This window comes from Aspergillus luchuensis, chromosome 5 (assembly GCF_016861625.1).
Source record: "Aspergillus luchuensis IFO 4308 DNA, chromosome 5, nearly complete sequence".
NCBI classification, from domain to species: Eukaryota; Fungi; Ascomycota; class Eurotiomycetes; order Eurotiales; family Aspergillaceae; genus Aspergillus; species Aspergillus luchuensis.
Genome location: NC_054853.1, coordinates 4,305,234 through 4,327,598, shown reverse-complemented (window position 1 = coordinate 4,327,598; position 22,365 = coordinate 4,305,234). Strand labels below are relative to the sequence as shown.

Genomic DNA, 22,365 nt, shown 5'->3' with positions numbered 1-22,365 from the left:
TCCATCTAAAGACCGATATCCAACTGGCGCTACGAATTCAGGGCATCTCACACGAGGTAACAGAGACGGTGTGCAACCGCATCACTCATGCTTGGGCTTTTTCGACAAGAGTCAAATCTCCCGCGCCCGTACGAGTCCTCTGGTGTCGACACGACAAGGCATCGTCCCTGGTCGGAATAAACCGTACTCAGGTGCTGACGATTTTTAGGCGCTGTCGCGGTTGCGTCGATGTACCAAGTCCATCCCAGTGCATTTGCCACTAGGATCCCATCCGTCACCTCCGTTGTGTCTGGCATCTAGTTCTCGAGGCTGACCTTGACCTTCTTCTCCGGAGGGGGAATGACCTCATCCTCAGCCGCACCGGTGAGCGTGGGGAGCTCGTTGACGGCTTCCTTGATGATGTCCAAGGCCTTCTGGACCTCCTCATCGGTGATCACCAAGGGTGGTGCCAGACGGATGATGTTTTCGTGAGTCGGCTTAGCCTGGAGGGGAGGTTAGTATTTGACCTAAATTACAAGTCGACCGCATTAACTTACCAGCAACCCCTTCGTTTTGAGCAGCATGCAGAGGTCCCACGCAGAGTGGCCGTTGGTCTTGGACTCATCAATGACAATAGCATTGAGCAGACCCTTGCCGCGCACCGTCTGGATGATGGGGCTCTTAATGGCCTGCAGACCGTCACGGAAGACGTGACCGAGCTTCTCGGCGCGCTCGACCATGTTCTCCTCCTGGACGACCTCCAGGGCTCTGATAGCGACCGCGCAGGCCAGCGGGTTACCTCCATAGGTCGAACCGTGGGTGCCCGGCTCAATAGTGAGCATCACATCCTTGCGGCCCAGCACGCAGGACACGGGGTACATGCCACCGGAGATGGCCTTGCCCAGCAGCACCATGTCAGGCTTGATGCCGCTCCACTCGTGGCAGAGCAGCTTACCAGTACGGGCAATACCAGTCTGAATCTCATCGCAGATCAACAGAACGTTGTGCTTGTCGCACAGGGCTCTGGCCTCCTGCAGGTAATCCTCGTCGGGGACAACAATTCCAGCCTCGCCCTGAATGGGCTCCACCAAGAAGGCGGCGAGGTTGGGACCCGCCTTCTCGAAGGCCTCCCGCAAGGCGGCCTTATCGTTGTAGGCGATAGGCTTGTCCGTTCCGGGAATGGTGCAGCCGATACCGGGCAGGTAAGGGCCATAGTTCTCGCGCGACTCGGGGTCAGAAGATAAGGAGATAGCAGCGAACTAAACCAGAGAACACAACGGTCAGTCTGGGTCAAATTTCAATTACACAGGGCGATATTCCGGTACTTACTGTGCGTCCGTGGAAGTTGTTCTCCGCACTCAAGACCACCGCCTGGTTCTCAGGAATGCCCTTGACCTTATAACCCCACTTACGGGCGATCTTGATACCGGTCTCGACCGCCTCCGCACCGGTGTTCATGGGCAGGACCATGTCGAAACCAAAATACTTGGTCACGAACTCGGCAAACCGGGGGAAGACATCGTTGTAAAAGGCACGGGAACTGAGAGTCAAACGGGAGGCCTGATCGACGAGAGCCGCCACCAGCTTGGGGTGGCAGTGACCCTGGTTGACAGCGGAGTACGCAGACAAGAAATCGAGGTATTGACGACCCTCGGGGTCCCAGACTGTGGTGCCCTGGGCACGAGCGAAGACGATGGGAAGTGGGTGGTAGTTGTGGGCAGCGAAGTCTTTCTCAGCCTGAATGGCCTCTTGAGTAGTGGAGGCATGGTAGGAACTGACGCCATTGTGGCCGTTAGTTCCATTGGTACCGTTGGACGCCATGGTGTGAGAGAAGAATCAGAGACAATTTGAGGAAGCAGTGGTCAGAGGATAAGAGACTATGAGAGGCTAGTATGTGGAAGAGGAAGAGAGATGTGAGAGCAGTAGGAGAGGAAGAGGAAGAGGAAGGACTGAGGGGGTATCTGGGAAGTATAAGATAAGAAAGAAAGAACAAACGAAGCAGAGAGAAGGGGGGAAAGACACGGTATAAGAAGGGTTGAGGCAGGGGAGGAGAGAAGTGCAGCAGTGACAGGAAGGCTTTTACCAATTTGGCCGGCAATCAGACGAATTGTGGTAGACAGGAAATTTGCGAGGCCGAAGCTACACCGTTAAGCGCAGGTGGACGCGGAGAAGACTCCTAAGTGCAGGTGGAAGCGATCATGATGTCTTTCTGACTAAGGCGGGCGGCTCCGCTCCACTTCCTGGTGGCCTGCGTTTTCTGGCCGCCTTCCTTGGAGGTTCTGGGCAGCCACTCATCATCCCGACAATTACTCTTTTCTTTTCTCCTCCCACTCAACTCTCGAGACCCACGGAGCGGATCTCGACGCTTGTTATCGGTCCGACCCAGTCCAGACTGAGAACACGAGATTGATTGGTTGGTTGGCTGTCTGAGAAAGGGACCAAGTGGTATCTTCTGCTTTCCCTTTTCCGCTTTCCCCTGTAAACAAAACTAAACCAACAAAAGATGGCAGTTTTATCGTGACCTGTAAACCTTGGCAGTTCACTGTGACTATTACTTACTACTACTAAGAAGAAAGTCACTACTAGTGACTATTCTACATAGTGACTAGTGACTAGTGGCTGCACTGAACTAGTGCTGCACGCCGTGGTACCTTCCCCAATCCACCCAACCACTTCCATCACAATCGTCCATTTTTCATCCCTGGATCCATAACTTAATCATCATCCCAGAAAATCTGGGGTGTGTGTGCCTGACTAGTAAATAATTCCCCCGATCATCCATCATGTCTGGGGTTCGTCGTCGGCGGAGAGCCTCTTCTTCAACAGCCTCCTCCTCCTTTTCTCCCCCCTCATCCTTATCGGACAGCGACTACATCGCCGACGCTGATGTCTCCGATCCCGATGCCTCTCTTCTGTATGATTCCTCCTCCCGCTCTGGTCACCTGAGGCCATCCTCTTTGTCTTCCTCCTTCTTCCCCTCCTTATCCTCCTTATCTTCCTCCTCCGCCTTCCTCCTTTCCACCCCGCCATCCTCGCTTCGCATCTTCCTCTTCCTCGTCGCCTTCCGTCTGGTAAACGCTTGGACCGTTCGGACCTTTTTCCAACCCGATGAGTTCTTCCAATCTCTAGAGCCCGCTTGGCGGGCCGCATTCGGAGACGACCATGCGCCTTGGATCACTTGGGTGAGTTCCTCCCTTTCCATTGGAGCATTCCGCTCTGTACCTCCCTGCATCTTCCAAGAAACCCGGTGTCATCATCACAACTCTTCAGCCAATCTGCTGGGGCTCTGCAAGACTAATAATCAATGACGACGTCCTTGTGCAGGAATGGCGCCACCAGCTGAGATCTTCCCTACACCCTCTTCTCTTTACCGCTGTTTATGCCACCACCGATCTGCTCGCTCGCCTACTCCACATTTCCCCTGCATGGCAAGCGGAATGCCTGGTCGTTGCCCCCAAGGTTGCCCAAGCCGTTATCGCCGCCGTTGGTGACCTATATACTTGGCGATTGGCTTGTCGCGTGTATGATCCCTTGTCTCACGAGGCCTGGGCCGCAGTATGTCTCAGATCTCCAACCAGCATGCGTCTCATCAGGACTAATCACAGAATATAGCTGGCCTTGACCATCGTGAGTCCGTGGCAATGGTTCTGCTCCACAAGGACCTTGTCGAACTGCCTCGAGACCTCCCTTACCATTGTTGCTCTTTATCTGTGGCCATGGGTATGGTCGTTGGATCCCTCAACCACCACCCAACCAAAAGGGCGTAGCCTAAAGTCCCAACCGGACGAGGACCAGTCTGACACGGCTGTTCTGAGCAGGTACGACCTTATGTTTTCACGCAGCTTTGTAGAAAATGCACTAACTCTAACCCTGGGGATAGGCTTCGACAATGCCTTGTGTTGGCGGCTGTGGCATGTATACTGCGACCCACCAACGTTCTGATCTGGATGGTACTTGCTAGCCTGTTGTTGTACCGGAGCACTCCCCTTCGACGGGCGACGCTTGTCCGCGAAGCTCTACTCTGCGGGTGAGCTTAACGGTTCCCTCCATTTGTTTCAAGTACGCAACTACTTCTAACACTCCTACAGTTCAGCTGTTCTGGCCGTATCGACTACAGCAGATCGGTTCTTCTACGGATTCTGGACTTTTCCGCCCATACGGTTCCTGTACTTCAACCTAGCCCAGTCGCTGGCGGTCTTCTATGGAAAGAATGATTGGCACTACTATCTGTCTCAGGGGCTTCCCCTTCTGTTAACGACAGCACTGCCCTTCGCTGTTGTGGGCTTGTACAATTCATTTACACGACCGCGATCGGGTGAACTCAGCGAGTTGCAGGCTTCGATGCAGGTTCAGCTTGCTTCGGTGTGCCTCATCATGATCCTTGGGCTGTCGCAGATATCGCACAAGGAGGTGCGGTTCATTTATCCATTGCTGCCCTCGCTGCACGTCCTGACTGCACCTGCTCTGGTGAATTTCTTCCGTCCCGCGGTGACCGCGGGAAGTCAGAGACACACCCCCAGACGGCTGACCTTGGTTTTCTTGCTACTGGCGAACGCCGTCATTGCACTTTATACGACAGTCATCCATGCATCCGGCCCAGCGGCCGTGTTGTCCTACCTTCGGGACCAGCGACAGTTCCATGGTTCCAACAATATGACCGATAGTTCTCAGCCCGGGATCACAGCCGGGTTCCTCATGCCTTGCCATAGCACTCCTTGGCGCTCACATATGGTCTACCCCACCATCAGCGCCTGGGCACTATCCTGCGAGCCTCCTGTCGGCCTCGACGCGTCCGAGAAAGCTACGTACTTGGACGAGGCGGACCAGTTCTACGCCGATCCTGAGCAGTTTCTGCGCACGAACATGGTTGGCGGTCTGCGCAGATTCCCTCGAAGGCCATCCTATGACAAGTATAATTGGAAATCTTCGCATTTGCCCACACAGTACCAGTCCCAAACCCCGCACGAATGGCCCGATTACCTCATATTCTTCGCCCAACTAGAACCCACCCTACAGAGTCTCCTCCGCTTCTCCGCTTATAAGGAATGCCACCGCACCTGGAACTCCGCCTGGCATGACGACTGGCGTCGTCGGGGCGACATAGTCGTTTGGTGCGTTGACCCGTCCGAACAAGCCGCCCGGGACAGTGTGTACATACAACGCCAGCGCGAGAGCCGGGATCTTCACTTCGATCGCATCGTGCAAGCTTTCACCAAGCCCACGCACAAGCAACGTCTCACGCAGTTCTGGAAATCCATATTCTCAAGCCAGTCCCAATCGTCCTGGTCGTGGTCATGGCCATGGCAGCGCCGCAAACGCACAACCATTTTTGGGTTTGAGTTGCCGGCCTGGCCGTTCTCAAAATCGTCCAGAAAATCATCATCTTGGTCATTTCCTGCCTGGGAAGAGCTGAACCGGCGGATGAACGACCGGGCGAATTGGGCTTAGTAGCTTGATGCGTGCACATATAGTCGGGAAGATACGATCTGTGTTATTATACTAAGCTGTATATTCATTTGTGGACATTTTAGGAATAATACCTCGGATACCTCTGCATATTTGATATGGAAATTTTTGTCGCATCGTATTCTATTCAAATTACCATATACCCAAGTCGCTATATAATTGAATTTTGCCCTGCTATCATCCAAATATATATCCAACAACTACTAGAAACGTTTTATCTCTATGCAACAATTTCCCCGATGAAGTGAACAGAGCAAGAACGAACCACTATATACTTTTCCACCACAGAAAAGGCCGGCTGAAAACAAAAATAGAAAATGAAGAACAGATATAAGTAGTTGATACTCAATGATCGCACCACCAGACCAACTACAAAGCAAATATAGGAATATAGATATATACCGCGTAAACCCTCAAAAGCATAGAAACAAAAAACAAACACAACGCCAGAAAAATGCAGTCAGCTAAACTAATCTACTTTACACTCGCCTCACCAAGTCCAGATTCCCTTCCAGCCTGAGACCATATAAGAATAGTGGAAGTCCAAGTCGACGAGTTCACAAGTAAAGGCACAAGGGTTATATATATAAAATCAAAGGAAGAATGTGCAATAGATAGAAGATATATATAGATTTGTTCCAAAAGTGAAAGATAAGGGATGAAACTATCCATATCGTGCACTCAAGCTGGCAAATGCATCGGGACTGTGTCGTCCGCTTTGGAAGCCGTTGATATCGACGCTTTGCTGGCTCATGTGACCTCGTGGGAAGCCGGTGGGCTTGTTGGGCATTCCTCCGTAGACATTGAGTGTTTGTTGTTGTTGTTGCTGTTGCTGCTGTTGGGGTGGGGCAGTGGTGGTGAGGTAGGGTGTTGTTGTTACTTGTGCGGTGGTGGTTGGGACCGAGGAGGGAGCTCCTGGTTGGGGAGCCGTGGTGAAGAAGGGGTTGCGGGTGCCGCTTGCTGATAGGGGGTCTGTGAGGGGGTTGCTTTGTTGTTGTTGAGGTTGGAGTTGTTGCTGTTGTTGCTGCTGCTGCTGTTGTTGTTGGGGCATGGTGTTGAAAGGTTGTGATTGTTGTTGTTGTTGCGGCATGGTATTGAAGGGGGAAGGCTGGCCGGTCTGCGTGGGAGGGTTCACGGCCGTGGAAGGTCGGTATTGAGGTTGCTCTGGGGTGGCGGAAGGTTGCGGGGAGAATTGATAGAGGGAGAGGATGCTGTTCTTGTCGACGCGGCCGGTGGGCTGCGGCGCTAGATGCTGTGCGGATGCTTGATATCCGTATTGCGGTTGCGCCAGGTAATTTGTGTTCTGGGGGGTAGCTGGCGCGGTCATGGCTTGATAGGGGTTCAGAGACCCTTGCGGTTGTTGCAGATGCTGCTGCATTTGGTATTGGGGTTGCGGTTGCGGTTGCCCTTGGGGTTGAGGCTGGGACTGAGGCTGGGACTGGAGCTGCGATTGGAATGGAGAAGGCTGGCCGAAAGGCGATGTGGAGGGCATGACAGGCATGGTGTTTGCGTGTCGAAGGGGGCCGAATGGGGAATTTGATGCGGCCTGGCTCTGAGGTGGTTGCTGCATCCCGGTCGGCTGCGGTGCAACCTGACTGAAGAAGGGGTTTGTCTGGGCGAGATTGGACGCGGGAGGGGTCATGCTGGCCTGCGGCTGAGCTCCGGTCTGGAAGAAAGGATTGTTGCCACCGTCTAGTGGCTGCGGAGAAGAGACATATGCGTTCTGGGCAAAGTTCGTGGGAACCGGGGGCGTCGCCGTCTGCTGGTATAGAGGCTGAGGGAGCGAGACTTGCCGCATTGGATAGCCACCAGTAGAGTGTGGAAACAAGGGTTGCGCGACCTGCAGGTTCTGGAAAGACTGCTCCAGCGATTGCACCGGAGCTTGCTGGGCCTGCGGCTGAGACTGCACAGGTGCATCGAACGGATTGTAGCTCCCACTTGCTTGGCGAGTAGCGGGCCTGGCATCCAGTTGATCGAATGGATTGGAAGATTTGCCAGCATCAGGAGTAGGTTGCGCAGCCGGAGACTTGGCAAGCGAGACAGATCCATTGCCTTCTCCCAGCCTCACTAACGTCTCGATCGTCTTGTCTAGATTGCCGTCCAGCTCGCGGAGGGCGATCGCGTTGCGGCGCTCATTTGCGAAGCCCATATCCCGTAGGGTCGCCAGCTTCGCATCAAACGACGCATCTCCCGAGCCTTTCCTCACCGAGATTCCCGACGCACCGAAGCTATCCGACTGTGGTGAGATTGCCGAACCTCTGTTGGACATCCGGTTGAGATTGGTCGCAGATGAGGCGGACCGAAGACCAAAGCCAAAGGGCCTGGCAGGCTTGGGAGGGAGGGGAGGAGGAGAACCTTCCGGCGACCGGTCCTCTGCGCGGGGTCTATCGTAGCCCGAATCATGACGACTGGGAGGCTTTTGTTTCACCTCGTCGAGGGAGCGGTGCTGGTATTTCTGGCGAATGAAGCGTTCCATGCAAGCGTCGGACTCGTCCACGTCGGTCGGAACAGGCGGCTTGACGTTCTTAGGGTTGTAGATCTTGTTCATGATGTTGTTTCCGTGCGATTTCATATTCTAGACAATCCCACCGGTTAGCGACTTCATTCTCTGGCTGCGAAACGTATCCCGGGCTCATTATAGCAACTCACATCGACCTGATCGTCCGTCCATGTATCCATGCTCAAGGATTTGACCTTGGAGATATGTGTGCCCAGCTTGCGATGCAGAGACGCACATCGCATACAGATAAAGATTCCAATCTATTCATGTATTCCGATCAGTATATCCTGTCCTTCCTCACTAAACGAAAGAGTGCATTGCATGTATGTATGAACCGGGTTGATGAAAGACGTACGTTCCAACTAGCCCATCCTATACCAAAGAAAACAATCCATTAGCACTCTGAACAAAGTACTAGACGTACGGCGACACAACTCACCTGGGTTCAACGCCTGACAATCGGCACAGCGGTCATTTCCAGGGACCGACCGAATGAGGTCCTGCAGCGCCCGCTCATTGCGGAACTGCTGCCGTTTGCTAATTCCGGCCACCATGATCGCAAGACTCTAACAGAATGGCGGGGTATTTTGCGCGACGACAGGGGGTGAGATTCCGGTCTCACAAACCCCAAGACAAGGAGAGGAGGGGGGGGCAGGAGTGAGATGTAGGGGGGAGGGGAGGCGAGTTGGAGAAAAAGTCTCCAGCAAAGCAACAGCACGAGCCGAGCTTCCGGAACGGGGGATTCGGGAAAACCTTCAAGCTGAGAGGCAAAGCATATTTACACCAGGAAAAGCGTCGGGAGATGCACAGCCAAAGTAGTCGACGAGGAGGAGGAAGGGGGGGGAAATGGGCAGGGAAACAAGTAAAAGGAGCTGGCCAGGGATGAAATGAGGAGAGAGAAAGAGAGAGAGAGGAGTCGGCGGAGAGTAGAGGTGGGGAGCAGAAGAGCAGCAACGATGGATTGATTCAGTTAGAGTCCCACGATATTAATAGTTGTCCGTTTGCCGGCCCACTATTGGCCCACGTTATCTGCTGTTGAAAATCACTAAATAGTAGATAGTAGATGAATATCTACGAGGGAATATTTTATCGGAGTGATGGCGCAGGTGCCCAGAAGTCTTAATTTCAGAGCAAGCAATACATGAAGGATAGGAGAAAATCAAGCGTCCGGGTGGCATCAGGGGCACCAGCAGCAGCAGCAGCCCTAGCAGCCCCCAATGGCTGCAAAGCAACGCTTGGAACTTTCGACCCCAACCAGCCAGGATTGTTCCTGGTGTGGAAAGTCTATTCATTATGATTTGGCAGGCAGTCACGCCAATGAGACAACCCCCTCTTGCCTTCGAATAACGTTATGGAAGCCCATTCAATGCCCCATTCCACAGTAGTAGTACTGGACTTTCTTGTATGGATCCCGGGACGCGTCATGAAATCCCACGGCCCGAAGCAGCCAAAGACCCTGAGAGGCGAATTGTGCGAACTGACACCAAGGCAACTGTTGTTGCAGTTATGTCGCTGATCCTGATTCGCTCGGTGCATGCATCTGGTTCAGTCTACGTCTACGAATATCACACTCCATACCTAATTGAAATTTGTCGATGGGAATGTTTGAGCAGCAGGTGACTCCGACCACCATTGCACAGACGAGCTCCGGGAATGGAACTCAGTGCGGTAGGGGAGCCAATTATGCCCGGGGTAAAGGGTTACTCTAGTACGCCAATATGACCTGCCATCCTATGGTCAATTAAGAAGGAATTGGAGGTTGATTATGCGTTCGTGAGGTATGAAAAGTGTGAGGAGAAGAAAGAAAGTGCGCCGATCGAAAGGATTTTTATATGGGTCCTTCCTATAGTGCGGCACGTGATTGCTCGTTGAGTTGTGGAGGCCTCAGGCATCACTATGGTGTGAATATCCCAGCCATCGGCATTATTTCACGGTGCATCATTACACAGTAGAATTTGTATCTATATACACTCCAGTTCACTCTATCCGTAGATATACTATATGTTTGCGTCATACACAGAGAGCCATACCCCACGCCGATGGAGGCGTCTTGGGCAAGTTCATTGCCAAACGGTGTCACCAGACTCCATCGCATCTATCCAATGTAGCCCACCCTGTTCTTCCCTTAAGACGGTCATGATGGTTAAAGCGGTCCCAATGCCCATCTCCCGACCAATCACGTTGAAGCATCTCATGGCCCAGTTATGCATCGGGCTTGAAGCTCCGCCAACAAGTGCGGCCATGGTCAACGGCAGAAGCAAAGTGAACCCTGTGCCCGCATAGGTATGCGGAGAATCAAAGACATTCTTGCTTTCGTTGCCAGCAACTCCGAACTTGAAAGGAATAGAGCAACAGATGTCCGTGGCGAGCTGCCTCATCAGATCACGGATCCGAATACAATGGGCCTTGAAGAGGCCATAGTCTAGCACTTGATGGCCACCCAATGCCATCAATCGCAGATGGTCCAGGATCATGTCGTTAACGAGGATTCGGATGTAGCGGTAGTTGTTCCAAATATTGCAGGACCAGACGGATTGATAGATATGATAGGTCCCTTGGTAATGGCAGAAATTGCCCTTCTCGTCCTCGCAGGATGAGACACTGCCCGGCTGTGTCTCTACCTTGTAGGTGAAACTGGCTGAAACATTACTAGCGAATTGCTCTAGCTCCAAGTCTATGGCCATGGCCATCTTCACAATCTCACTGCTGTCCGAGAGTATTCCTTCTCTGACATCAGCCTGAACCCCGGCGAACTTAGCCATGACCTTAACTAGTCGATCTCCGTCAGTTGGAAGAGTATACGACATCAGGTCGGTAGCTACTTGATCAGACATATCGATCAGGACAGAAGGGAGTCTCGTCTTCTTTTGTAGGCAACCGAGGAGCTGAAGGGGTCATTAGCCAGATTCTATATAAGAGACTAGCGATAACACGCACCACCTCATTACGGAGGGCTTGAAACATCCAGAACCCGCCTTCGCGCCGAAGCTGATCTCTGCCGCGAAGTTCAAGGACAGTTGCCACCCCCTGTGAGTGTTCGGTCCAGGATAGCAGGCTCTCATTTCTCTGGCAAGCAATAATCTAAATAAATCAGTCAGCCATATGCTCGGTCAATGGTTAAAGTCAAACCCACCTCGAATAATGATAAGCAAACGATCGCGGTTAGCGTGGTATCTGCTGTAACCATTTTCGGATCGCATAAAGCTGAGTTCGTCAGCTGCAGAGCCTTAGTGTACTCGCGCCGAGCCGACAGCCGCATTGACGAGGACCTCTGCATACTAGCAAGATTCGCTAAGCCCACGGATGCAATGCTAGCCATCATAGCTTTCTGGCCAAGGGACTCAGCAGAACCAGCACCATGTTTGAAGGAGGTTTCCACCGTGTTAGACGCATTGAACCACGTGTACGTGTTCAGGAAAAAGCATGTGGCTTGGAAGGTATGATCCAACGCAAAGTTAACTATCGCTAGGGGGAACCGCAGAGGGTAGTGTCCAGGATTTACTCCCTGGGAGGTGTTTCGTCTTGCTAGCGTCAAAACCGAAGGCTCTGTGGAGGAAGATTCTGTGTCTAAATTGGCAGATCTCTTGACTCTTCGGGCTACTGCATCGCTCTCGTCTCTAAACCATACCGAGTGCGGGTCTCGATAGCCGGAACAAGTCCGCCTTGCTTTTCTACAACGACCGCAGACTGGTCTAGCTTCATCGCACTAAGAGCAGTGATCAGACCAGATGGGATGGATGGAAGGCGCCGGTGTCTTCGATACGATGACAAGGCCATACTACTTACTTTGACTCTCCTCGCACGACACGTACCACACCCTCCGCTTGGTTTGCCCATCACGAATGAGGAGCCGCATGTAGACTGGGATGTGGTCGTATCACACGCGATGCCTAAATAGCGTAATAGAAGGGTATAGCAAGGTTGACATATTGCGGCCTCAACATGTAGGTCCTTTCCAGACTGAACTTCGGGGAGCAAGATAGATGAAGTTCGTATTGAGGGATCACCAAACGCCACGAGTCCAGCGAAGCCCCAGTCCGGTGGGGTTGGTCTAGCCGCATTGGGGAAGCAGGGCGAGCAATACCGTGTTCTGATTGGACCTGATGTCCGTCCACGATATCGTCGTTGAAATGTCCATCAAGTTTGCTCCATCTAGCCTTCATTATGGCCTTTGGTTGGGCAGAACGATATGGCTAAGCATAGCCTCAAGCTCGCGATAGATGCTTGTTTGAGGTACATTCCAGTGAAGCACAGCCTTGTGGGTGCAGGCACTGGTACCGTGAAGAAAATGTGTGATCTTGCTAGGATTATAGCAGTCTTCAACAGGGGGAATAACGGTTGCCTGAAATTGTTATATAACTTGCCTCTCCTCTATCGACATTCCAATGAAGCAAATTGTTCTGAAGTCAACACTTCTTCTCTTCTAGCCTATAAGAGACACTGACTCGTTGTTCGTCTCTCTATCGCAATCATGGCCGTCAACTACCGACATGGTCTCTCCATTCTGGAATTGATCGTATACTTCCCGTCCCTATTCATCTCGTTGTACATGGGCTTCCGCCATGGCTTCCAGAGAAACGCTGGCTGGGTTCTCTTGATAATCTTCTCCTTGGCCCGCATTGTTGGTTCGTGCTGCTACCTGGCCACGATAGCCCACCCTGAGACCATCGACCTTTATATCGCATGGGGAGTTTGCACTTCCATCGGACTTGCCCCTCTGATTTCCACTTGCATCGGTCTCTTGTCCCGAGTGTACGTGTCATTCTGATCTGCTCTGAGTCGAGAAGAAACTAACCAGTCCCTCGTACTCCAGTAACGAGTCTATCCATCGAAAAACCGGACGAGGCCTCCTTCCAGCCTTCTTCAGATTAGTCGGTCTCCTCACACTGGCGGGCATGATTCTTTGTATTGTTGGTGCAAGCAACAGCTCGAGCCTTCAGGGAATCACGAACAGTACAGAAGCCAAAGTTGGCGACGTTCTATACGTCATCGCATGGGCCTGTCTCTGTGCCCTGCTACTCGTCGTCGGAAGCAAGTATGGAAGCATTGAGGATGGCGAACATCGCTTGGTTTTGGCAGTCGGAATCTCAGTTCCGTTGCTTCTCGTGCGCCTCATATACTCCCTGTTGTCTGTATTCACGCACAACCCCACGTTCAACATGTTGACCGGAAACGTCACTGTCTTCCTGGTCATGGCTGTTCTGGAGGAGATCGTGATTGTTGGGATCTGTCTGGGAGTCGGAATGACTCTGGAAGTCCGTCAACGCACGACAGAGTATGAGGCCTGCGAGGCACCGGCTCAGGGAGGTCCTGAGCTCGAGTCCCAACAGAGTCCTGGGTTGATGTCGTACAACTCCGGAAGACAAGAACGGAGGAGAAAGAAGAGACGTGGTGGACCTATTAGCCAGCTCATTGGACTGGCCATCGATGCGACCAGATCTAGGAAGCAGTGAGGTCTCAGTTGTACTGAGCATTGCTGTTGATGATATGTATCTAAGTCGGGTGATGATGATTTTTTGAAGGAACAAAATCTTTTGACATTTCTAATGACATGTCAGTCGCATAGACATATATTTCCTCTCGCCTGAGGCTCGCAACGACTTGGCACAGTAAACCAGGCCATACTTAGTATATAGGCGATAGGTATAGCACCAGACATTGATGGCACGCACTCAGTCACTCCAACCAGCCCATTAACGTAAAATAGCATGCTGGAGCCATATATGTAGCAACAGATCTAAATGCTGAAGGTCAATGAAAGTGCCAGACAGCCTGCCAGTATGTATCGAGCAATAGGAGCAACCATACTCGCTTAGGCTAGCGTTCACATCACATGACCTAAAGCTTAAGCGAAAAGACCAATTTTCTCCCCAAATTTCCCTCACCCACCGTTTCCCCCTTCCCTTACAGTCACTCAACCTGCCTTCAACCCTCAGCCCATAGGGGTTTTAGGAATATGATGAACGATTCCTCCCCATGCCTTTGGCTTGAAGCGTCTACACTTACTGTAGAGGAATGACTGCAGAATGTTTGCAGCATCATTCAGCTGTTTATTCTTTTCTGCTTTTTTTTTTGTCTCGCGTTTTTCTTTTCTCGTAGCACAACGAAAACCACACAGTGCGCTTCTAGCCTTTTCAATGGCGAAGAGGCATACTTTTTTTTCAAGTTCGTTCAGTGGAAGATCAAAACCAAACAGTTTTTAGCAGAGCTGCGTCTACTCCACCCTGGTGTTCGCTTTTATCGGACGGCAGGACTATTTTTACGACGGACATCCTGAGTTTATCTCTACCTTTTTTATTTGTAGCTGTGCATATGTGGTGTGCGGTACGTAGATCTGGGAGACCGGAATGGTTGTTTCGTCGTTTGTACGGAAAGCATTCCGATGAAGGGGGTGAACATGTTCCGGTGCTACTGAAACGGGTGCTTTGCGCCCTCTGGAAGTACGAGCCAGTTAACGCCCCTTGCATCTGGTCGCTCCTCGTCCTATCTGTCTGAGGATGATCGTTGCTGCAGCTCTGAGATCAATCAAAGAGGAGCTGAAGCTATGGTTGATGACCGGGCATGCTATTTTTTTGCGGTCGCCAACGTGTCCGACTATATTGGACGCAAAGCTACCATAGCAACTGATAATGATAAGCATCAAGGCCTAGTTGTTTATCAGAAGCAGTGTTTGTAAGAGAGCTCTGTTCAGCAGACTTCTAGAATGGTTCTGAAGGGCTGATAGCAGTTATCATAAGAGCCAGACTCCCCGAGCTGAGTAATGGGAAGATTCTGGACGGATAAAAGTTTAGTAATAGGAACCAATTGAAGGGAGAAGGCAAGTGGGTGGCCCGGAATTTACCGCGGCTCAAGAGCAAAGAGCAGGTGAGACCAGCGAGTCTCTGCCAAAGAGAATGTTCCTGTTAATAATATGGCAACGGACCCGCCCGCGGACCCAGAAACGAGCGATAGACTAGTCGCATCGGTTATGATCGTTGCATGGAGATGGGCTGCTGCCCCTCCTGAGAGCTCTGAACTCTGACCTCTCAACTCTCAACTCAACACGCAAATCACTGTTAATCGACCAAACAATGGCTCAGTCAATCAATGCTCTGTGGCACTCTGTAGCAATCAAAGACTCGTAGACTGAGATTGGAGCCATGGGTCGGGAAAAGGGCCATCTTGCCACGGACAGGTCCAATTGCCGGAGATCGGGTCACCCAATTCTGGTCTCCTCACAGTTGCCCGCGGACTAAAGAGATTCACGGCGCCTGAAATGCGGAGAGTGACTTGCTGACTCAAAAGATTCGGCCCAGAGCTCGTCAATCTGCGTGTTGCCATTGGTGCGCCGTGCCTGGACAACGGACTCGGCATACTACTAAGTCGTTGTGGAGGAAGTCGCTGGAAGTGCTGAGGAGAACATTCGCAGCCTATTAGTATCCCTGTCTTCGTCTCCTCTTCTGTCTTTCTCTCTCCCTCTCCCCTTCTCCTCCCTCCTACCTTATTATTCTGTCCTTCCTCTTCTCTCCCGTCTTACACCCGAGGTAATCCATCTGTCCCTGGATTTCTTCATCCATCCTCCGTGTACCATCCAGTGACTTCTGTCATACCTTTACATCCAATTCACCCCTGAGCATTCGTCTCCTTCCCTTTACATTCTTTCACAATGGCATCGGCTGCTAGAACGGCTTCCCGGGCCTTCCTTCGCTCGACCCCCGCTACCTCTTCCTTCAGACCTGCTGCTCGCAGTGCTCGCTTTGCCCTCCCCTCTCAGGGCTTCCGTGCTGCCTCTCGCCGCGGCTATGCCTCTGAGGCTGGCGAGGCCAAGTCCTCCAACAGCCTCCTCTGGGCTGGTATTGCTGCTGCTGGTGGTGTTGGCGCCTACTTCTACCTGAAGGGTGGTGATGCCTCCGTCAGCTCCAAGGAGTTTGTCCCCACCAAGGAGGACTACCAGAAGGTGTACGATGCCGTTGCTCAGCGTCTCGCCAACGAGACCGACTATGACGATGGCAGCTATGGACCCGTAAGTGACAGTCACCGTCTGATGAGCTTGAGCCATTGAGTACCTGGGAAACTGACACATGTTGTTGAATAGGTTCTTGTCCGTCTGGCATGGCACGCAAGCGGTACCTACGACAAGGAGACTGGCACTGGTGGAAGCAACGGTGCCACCATGAGATTTGCCCCCGAGTCCGACCACGGCGCCAACGCTGGTCTCAAGCACGCCAGAGACTTCTTGGAGCCCATCAAGGCCCAGTTCCCCTGGATCACCTACTCCGACCTCTGGACCCTGGCTGGTGCCTGTGCCATCCAGGAGCTTGGTGGCCCTGCCATCCCCTGGAGACCTGGCCGTCAGGACAAGGACGTTGCTGCTTGCACCCCTGATGGACGTCTCCCCGACGCCACCAAGGAGCAGTCGCACATCCGTGACATCTTCTACCGCATGGGATTCAACGACCAGGAGATCGTTGCTCTGATTGGAGCTCACTCCCTTGGTCGCGCCCACACTGACCGCTCTGGCTTCGACGGTCCCTGGGACTTCAGCCCTACCGTCTTCACCAACGAGTTCTTCCGTCTGTTGGTTGAGGAGAAGTGGCAGCAGCGCAAGTGGAACGGCCCCAAGCAGTTCACTGACAAGACCACTGGTACCCTGATGATGATGCCCGCTGATCTTGCCCTGACCAAGGACAAGGCGTTCCGCAAGTACGTCGAGCTCTATGCTAAGGACAGCGACCTCTTCTTCAAGGACTTCTCCAATGTGTTCGTCAAGCTCCTTGAGCTTGGTGTCCCCTTCAAGACTGAGGACCGCTATGTCTTCAAGACCTCTGAGTAAATACTCTCCAGGTCTTTGTGAATATTCTGGGTTCGGTTTGTTTCAGGGTTTTAGCTGCGGAGCATTGTTTTCTCTTGTTCACATTTTGATATCCGACATGTTCTCGATCGATGTTCGACGACCATAGCATGCGTCTTAGATAGGCATGTCCTGCCGCGGGGCATTAAACCATACAGGGGTGGGAACATCTAGAAGATTAGATCAATAAACCATCCATTGAAGATTCAGATGATACCTCGTAATATGAATTGCCGTAGTACCTCATTAGCGAACGTGCTGCGGTATATATATCACCCCTACTTAGTAGTTGAATCGGCTGATTATCTATTATTGATCGCTCAACCCACAATGCATCCGCTTTCTTACCATCGATTGCAATGTAACAAAGGAATCTGTCCGGCATTGCAATCACGTAGTACAATGTATGGTTGTTGTCACGCCGAGTCGGCATCACTCCGGAAGCGCACAAGAAGTGGCGGCGGTGCGGAGCCGACGAGAAAGTCTTTCAATCTCCGAACACCAACCGCCGCATCTCAAGCAACTGACCAGCCTAGAGCCCACCAGAGCCTTCATCTCCCAAGATACGAATCAGACTGAATGGAACAATAACTACATACCAAATCAACTTATCCTTGGCGAAGGAACCAACCCTCCTACCAATCCGCGTAAAAAAGAAACCATCTACATCTGCCGCACCGCAATACCCAACCCACCATGACCAGATCCAACCACCCCCTCACCCAAGACCACTACGAAGTCCTCAACCTTCCCTTCACAGAAACGCCAACAGCACTCTCCAAACAACAACTGAAAGCAGCCTACCACAAAGCCCTGCTCAAGCACCACCCGGACAAAGCGCCCGGCGCAATCGCAAAAGATGTCCAGACCAGCAACACCAGCACCAGCAGCCTCACTACATCAGACACAAACTCCTCGTCGCACACGACCCATCGCTACACAATAGACGAGATTACAACCGCATACAAAACACTATCTGTTCCATATCTACGCGCTGAATATGATCGGTCGCTGCGACTCGATCGCGCAAGGGTCGCGGAGCGGGAGAAGACAGGGACGGTTTTCCATACCGGGTTGGAGGTCGTTGATCTGGAGGATCTGGCGTGCGATGAGACTGATGCGGACGCTGCGCTCTGGTATCGAGGGTGTCGGTGTGGAGATGAGAGGGGGTTCTTGGTTACGGAGCAGGATTTGGAGAGGGAGGCGGAGCACGGGGAGATTGTTGTGGGTTGTCGGGGGTGTAGTTTGTGGATGAAGGTTTTGTTTGCTGTTGAGGATGGGGATGAGGAGGATACTTGAGTGGTGCTGTGGGATATGTGTGATGTTTGATTTAGTTTGTCGCCTTAGGGCGTCGATGGATGGATTCATTGCTCGGGGTATACCCGTTGGATGCCTTTGGTCGCGATCGTTGTGGCCCGCACTTGGCTGGCAGGGTATGGTGACGGAGAATCAGCCCATGAATGGCATTGTGCGGTGCGCACTCTGTCTGTCGTCCAAAGGACTCTTCGAGGATAGGCTCGTGGTGAGCCATGATGCCTGCCGCAGCGGACGCTGCTGGCCTAGTCGCACTTTGACCTGTGTCTGCCCTTCCAAGGGAAGTTGGAATACTGCTTGCGGACTGATGCAGCACCCTGGATGCTTATATCTTCGTGGTAAAGCATGGTTTCTTCTGATTTTGTTGCTATCACCGCCACGTCTGCCTGCATCAAGACCTGAGCCACCAGGGTCAAGATATGATATATGAGATATGAGAAATGTTGAGATTATAAACTACAGAATAGAATTAACCGGATACATAACCAAGCACAGGTATGATTAGATTAAGTTATATTTGGAGTTGACAAGTCTTCACCATATACATCTCATACTTAGTAGTACTTACTGCTGTAAGTGGGCGGCGGGGGCGTTGATGACATATCGGCAATATATCTCCAGTCCCTAACAGTAACCACCACCGCAGCTCACCAAACCAACCGCCAACCTCCTTCCATCTCCCTTCGCGTTCTTCACTACGCGACACACACCTCCACCATGTCGACACTCGTGCAAATCAACTCACGCGAGCAATTCAGCTCTCTATTGAGCTCCTCCACCTTTGTTGTCGCCGACTGTGAGCTCCCATCTGCTGTCCCCCACCTTCCCCTCCCCACCACCATCACCATCCATTCACTCGCAACGTCACTCCATCTCCTACAATCAAACAAACCTCACAAAGAGATACAAACTAACTCATAGAAACAAACACAGTCTACGCAGATTGGTGTGGACCATGCAAAGCCATCGCCCCCGCATACGAGCAGCTAGCCGGGCAGCTCTCACGCCCGAACAAGATCACCTTTACGAAGATCAACGTTGACAAGAACCAAGACATCGCAAGACAGTATGGGATCACAGCGTACGTGCCTATCCCACATCCTACAAACCCGACCAAGCAAACTACAATACAGCTATTAACCCCTACTTAAGAATGCCCACCTTCGTCCTCTTCGAGCGCGGCCGCCCAACCTCCACCGTCCGCGGCGCCAATGCCAAAGAGCTCAACGACCTCGTGCGCAAGCTCGCCACGGAAGCCGAAAAAGCACCTGAAGGCAACGACGCCGGCTCCAGCAGCGGCGTAGGCTGGATCGGCCTCCCGGCACCCAAGAACTACAGCGATATCTCGGACCAATACGACCCCAAGGGTCTGGAGCTACTGAACCGGGCGAGCGAGTTCGGCACAGCCAAGACGCTCTTCGATAGCTCGAAGCCATCCTCCCTGAACAACGCCAAGGGCAAGGCCGGGGCCGCACCGGATTGGGTGGAGAGTGATACAGACGAGCAGTTGATGCTGTTCATCCCGTTCCAGTCTACGCTGAAGGTGCATTCGTTGCAGATTACGTCGCTCCCGCCGTCAGCGGAGGAGGAGGTTGAGGATGAGGACGAGCGGCCGATGCGCCCCCGGACGGTGTCGTTGTATACGAACCGGTCGCATGTGTTGGGATTCGACGAGGCGGATGATATCCCTGCTGTGCAGACGGTTACGATTCAGCCGGAGGACTGGGATCCCAAGACGGGTACGGCCAAGGTGGATTTGCGGTTTGTCAAGTTCCAGAGTGTTACGTCGTTGGTGATTTTCTTCGTGGATGGCGATGGGGATAGTGAGAAGTTGCGGGTTGATCGGGTGAGGATCTTTGGAGAGGCGGGCGAGAAGAGGGAGATGGGTAAGTTGGAGAAGATTGGTGATGAGCCGGGGGAGTAAGTGCATACCAGTACAAGGATGGAGTAGATATATGATAGCAACGCACTAGACAGAGTAACAAAGCAGAACGGAAACCACTACATTTCTACTATGGAGTACCTAGAAGACATTTGAACCTCATGACCAAGATAATATTCATATTCATAATGTACGAAACCTATTGACCATAGTCTAGTCCGACCACAATCTGCACCACACATAACCAGTACAGAAAGCAGCAGTATCACTACAGCCAACACAAATCTATACTAAAATAATCACAACACCACCACCATAGACAGATACATCTATGATAATAGTACTGATAATGATAATGAAAAAGAAATGTCCGATCCCAAACCAAATGGTCTAATCCTAGTGGGAAAAGAAAACAGAAAGACCAATAAAGTAAGAACCGGTGTGCAATTCCGTTCGTCTGTGACGCAACTGACACCTGGGGTTTGACAACATCACAGAAGAAGCATGATGTCCAGGCAACACGGGTGAAAATAGTTGCGTCGCCGCACGAAGAAAGAAAAGAGAAAAAAAGAACCTAAAAGGGTGGAGGGGGTGAGGTTGTATTTATAGGTTGTGTTTGGTGGGGATATGGATGATTTGTTGTTCCGGGTTAAGCGAGATTTCATTCATTCACTCTTCTCATATCTGGATGGGTTGGGTGGGTGATGAGTAAGCGGGTTTTTGGGTTGGGAGTGAAAATTTTCGGTGTGGGAAAACTTTCTCTCTTTCTCTTCTTCTTCTTTTGATATTATAATATATCAGGTCGATGATGAGATTATTGGATGTTTTTCATATATGATAGGAAGAGACTGACTCCCGTTGATCTGGGAGATTGATCTTAACTTCATCCACTGAGGCCTATTTTATTTTCCTGCAGGATTTATTTTATATTTTGATGTTTTGATATTTGATATCCTTGTTGTGGTGGTTACATATGATTATGTTTGTGGTGGTTGGATCATAGCGTATTCACTTCCTACCTATCGGTGATATTCGTCGGAGGTATAAGATCGTTTGCTTATTGCTATATGCTACTCCGGTGCTATGCTAATATTCCGCTTTGCTATTGCATTGCTTGTTGCTTATGCTTACCTTGTTTCTCCTTCTGTCGGCGTGGCTGTTTCTTAGTGGTAGTACAGAGTACCCGTGGTACTTTTTTCTCTCCGTCGTGCGCGTCTTAGTTGAATCTTTTCGCCGGCTGATTGCGTCCGGATGACAAGGATTCTCATCCGTTTGCGCCTTGCGCCCTGGCCCTGGCCCCAACCCCAGCCCCAGGGCCTATCTACTAGGGTCGGGGTTCAACTGCCATCATCGCCTAGCATGATGCTTGCTCGGTTAAAACCAATTGCGTCCAGGAATACCGGCATACTCCGTACATACCAACTAAATACAGTGACCGCAGATGCGCCTGCTGCATTGGTTTGGGGGCAAATTGTCGTCGTAAGCCGGAACCTGGTAGTATCGAATTAGTAGTGTGCATGTCAGATTTTTTTTCTTCTCTCGCGATGGCTGTGTCTGCAGGCTGCAGATGTCCGTGTCCTCGTCGCTAATCAGCATCACAGCCGATGGATCGTCTGATGCATTAACTGTTTGAGCCACCTTTTTTGGCCCCAACTTGTGAGGAACTATGCAAAAAGGACCCATGGTTCCATCCCACTCGCACGTTCTGCAGCCTGCACCGCGCCGCGCCCGGGCACCTCTCACGTCAGGACCTTGGGGGCTGATACCACCGGGTAACGAAGAGGTCGAAAAAAAAACTCTGGTTCAGCACGGTCCGTGAGGAAGCGGGCTGACCAAGGAAGCTGAACCAGCTGAACGAGCATTGTTCTTTTCGGGATGTTCAGTGCTTACCGCGATCCGCTTGGTCTGACCGAGATCCCACTGCGACCCAAGGAACCGCAAGCCTACCTTATCTGAGACGAATTCCCTCACGTAACTGTTGTTGTCGTGATTGATTGAGACTGATAGTGGTCAGTCTTTGCGCCCGCTCTCCCCCACTCGCAAGGGTGCAATGTGCAGAGGGCAATCCAAGACCTTTTCTGGGCCCTAGGCTGGGGCGGCCGTCGATCATGTTGGGACACTGGTCGACGCAGCTATCGCACAAATCGCATCACTCTCTCTTTATGGATGCTCATTATCCCGTGCATAGTCACACTGGCGACCCATGAGGCAGAGGGGGCTATTGGGTCGCCGCCGGAAGTATCAGCGTGAGACAGCGCTTTCCGACTGGCAGAAGCTGCCCGGAGTGTGGAGTAGCGCGCCATGGAAGCAATTCCTTCCTGCGATAAAGTTCACCCGAAGGCACCTTGGCCTCGCGCTATGCCGCGCAGGTTTGCCTGCGACCCAGAAATTCGA

At 51.9% G+C, this 22,365-nt stretch overlaps 8 protein-coding genes across 8 annotated transcripts; 5 read left to right on the top strand and 3 right to left on the bottom strand.

Annotated features, from left to right (window-relative positions):
- Window positions 1-296: 296 nt before the first annotated feature.
- On the bottom strand, window positions 297-1,800 carry car2 (ornithine-oxo-acid transaminase; the record flags this gene model as incomplete). Its single annotated transcript, XM_041691348.1, has 3 exons — window positions 297-482; window positions 537-1,238; window positions 1,309-1,800. The coding sequence occupies 3 exons, from the start codon at window positions 1,798-1,800 to the stop codon at window positions 297-299; spliced, it is 1,380 nt and encodes a 459-aa protein (XP_041544841.1).
- Window positions 1,801-2,762: 962 nt separating this feature from the next.
- gpi10 (putative glycosylphosphatidylinositol-alpha 1,2 mannosyltransferase) lies at window positions 2,763-5,427 on the top strand (the record flags this gene model as incomplete). Its single annotated transcript, XM_041691347.1, has 5 exons — window positions 2,763-3,161; window positions 3,304-3,534; window positions 3,592-3,797; window positions 3,860-4,006; window positions 4,068-5,427. The coding sequence occupies 5 exons, from the start codon at window positions 2,763-2,765 to the stop codon at window positions 5,425-5,427; spliced, it is 2,343 nt and encodes a 780-aa protein (XP_041544840.1).
- Window positions 5,428-6,109: 682 nt separating this feature from the next.
- AKAW2_51418S (putative GTPase activating protein for Arf) lies at window positions 6,110-8,499 on the bottom strand (the record flags this gene model as incomplete). Its single annotated transcript, XM_041691345.1, has 4 exons — window positions 6,110-8,020; window positions 8,095-8,205; window positions 8,301-8,317; window positions 8,385-8,499. 4 exons carry the CDS (start codon window positions 8,497-8,499, stop codon window positions 6,110-6,112), a joined length of 2,154 nt encoding a protein of 717 aa, XP_041544839.1.
- Window positions 8,500-10,005: 1,506 nt separating this feature from the next.
- Window positions 10,006-11,782, bottom strand: AKAW2_51417S (Zn(II)2Cys6 transcription factor; the record flags this gene model as incomplete). The annotated part of the gene is made up of 4 exons (XM_041691344.1): window positions 10,006-10,830; window positions 10,883-11,026; window positions 11,079-11,651; window positions 11,732-11,782. 4 exons carry the CDS (start codon window positions 11,780-11,782, stop codon window positions 10,006-10,008), a joined length of 1,593 nt encoding a protein of 530 aa, XP_041544838.1.
- A 634-nt stretch (window positions 11,783-12,416) lies between these two features.
- AKAW2_51416A (uncharacterized protein) lies at window positions 12,417-13,398 on the top strand (the record flags this gene model as incomplete). The annotated part of the gene is made up of 2 exons (XM_041691343.1): window positions 12,417-12,697; window positions 12,759-13,398. 2 exons carry the CDS (start codon window positions 12,417-12,419, stop codon window positions 13,396-13,398), a joined length of 921 nt encoding a protein of 306 aa, XP_041544837.1.
- Window positions 13,399-15,590: 2,192 nt separating this feature from the next.
- On the top strand, window positions 15,591-16,757 carry CCP1 (peroxidase; the record flags this gene model as incomplete). The annotated part of the gene is made up of 2 exons (XM_041691342.1): window positions 15,591-15,947; window positions 16,020-16,757. The coding sequence occupies 2 exons, from the start codon at window positions 15,591-15,593 to the stop codon at window positions 16,755-16,757; spliced, it is 1,095 nt and encodes a 364-aa protein (XP_041544836.1).
- A 714-nt stretch (window positions 16,758-17,471) lies between these two features.
- DPH4 (diphthamide biosynthesis protein 4) lies at window positions 17,472-18,074 on the top strand (the record flags this gene model as incomplete). Its single annotated transcript, XM_041691341.1, has 1 exon — window positions 17,472-18,074. One exon carries the CDS (start codon window positions 17,472-17,474, stop codon window positions 18,072-18,074), a length of 603 nt encoding a protein of 200 aa, XP_041544835.1.
- Window positions 18,075-18,806: 732 nt separating this feature from the next.
- AKAW2_51413A (thioredoxin-like protein 1) lies at window positions 18,807-20,013 on the top strand (the record flags this gene model as incomplete). Its single annotated transcript, XM_041691340.1, has 3 exons — window positions 18,807-18,885; window positions 19,023-19,170; window positions 19,242-20,013. 3 exons carry the CDS (start codon window positions 18,807-18,809, stop codon window positions 20,011-20,013), a joined length of 999 nt encoding a protein of 332 aa, XP_041544834.1.
- Between the last annotated feature and the right edge of the window lie 2,352 nt (window positions 20,014-22,365).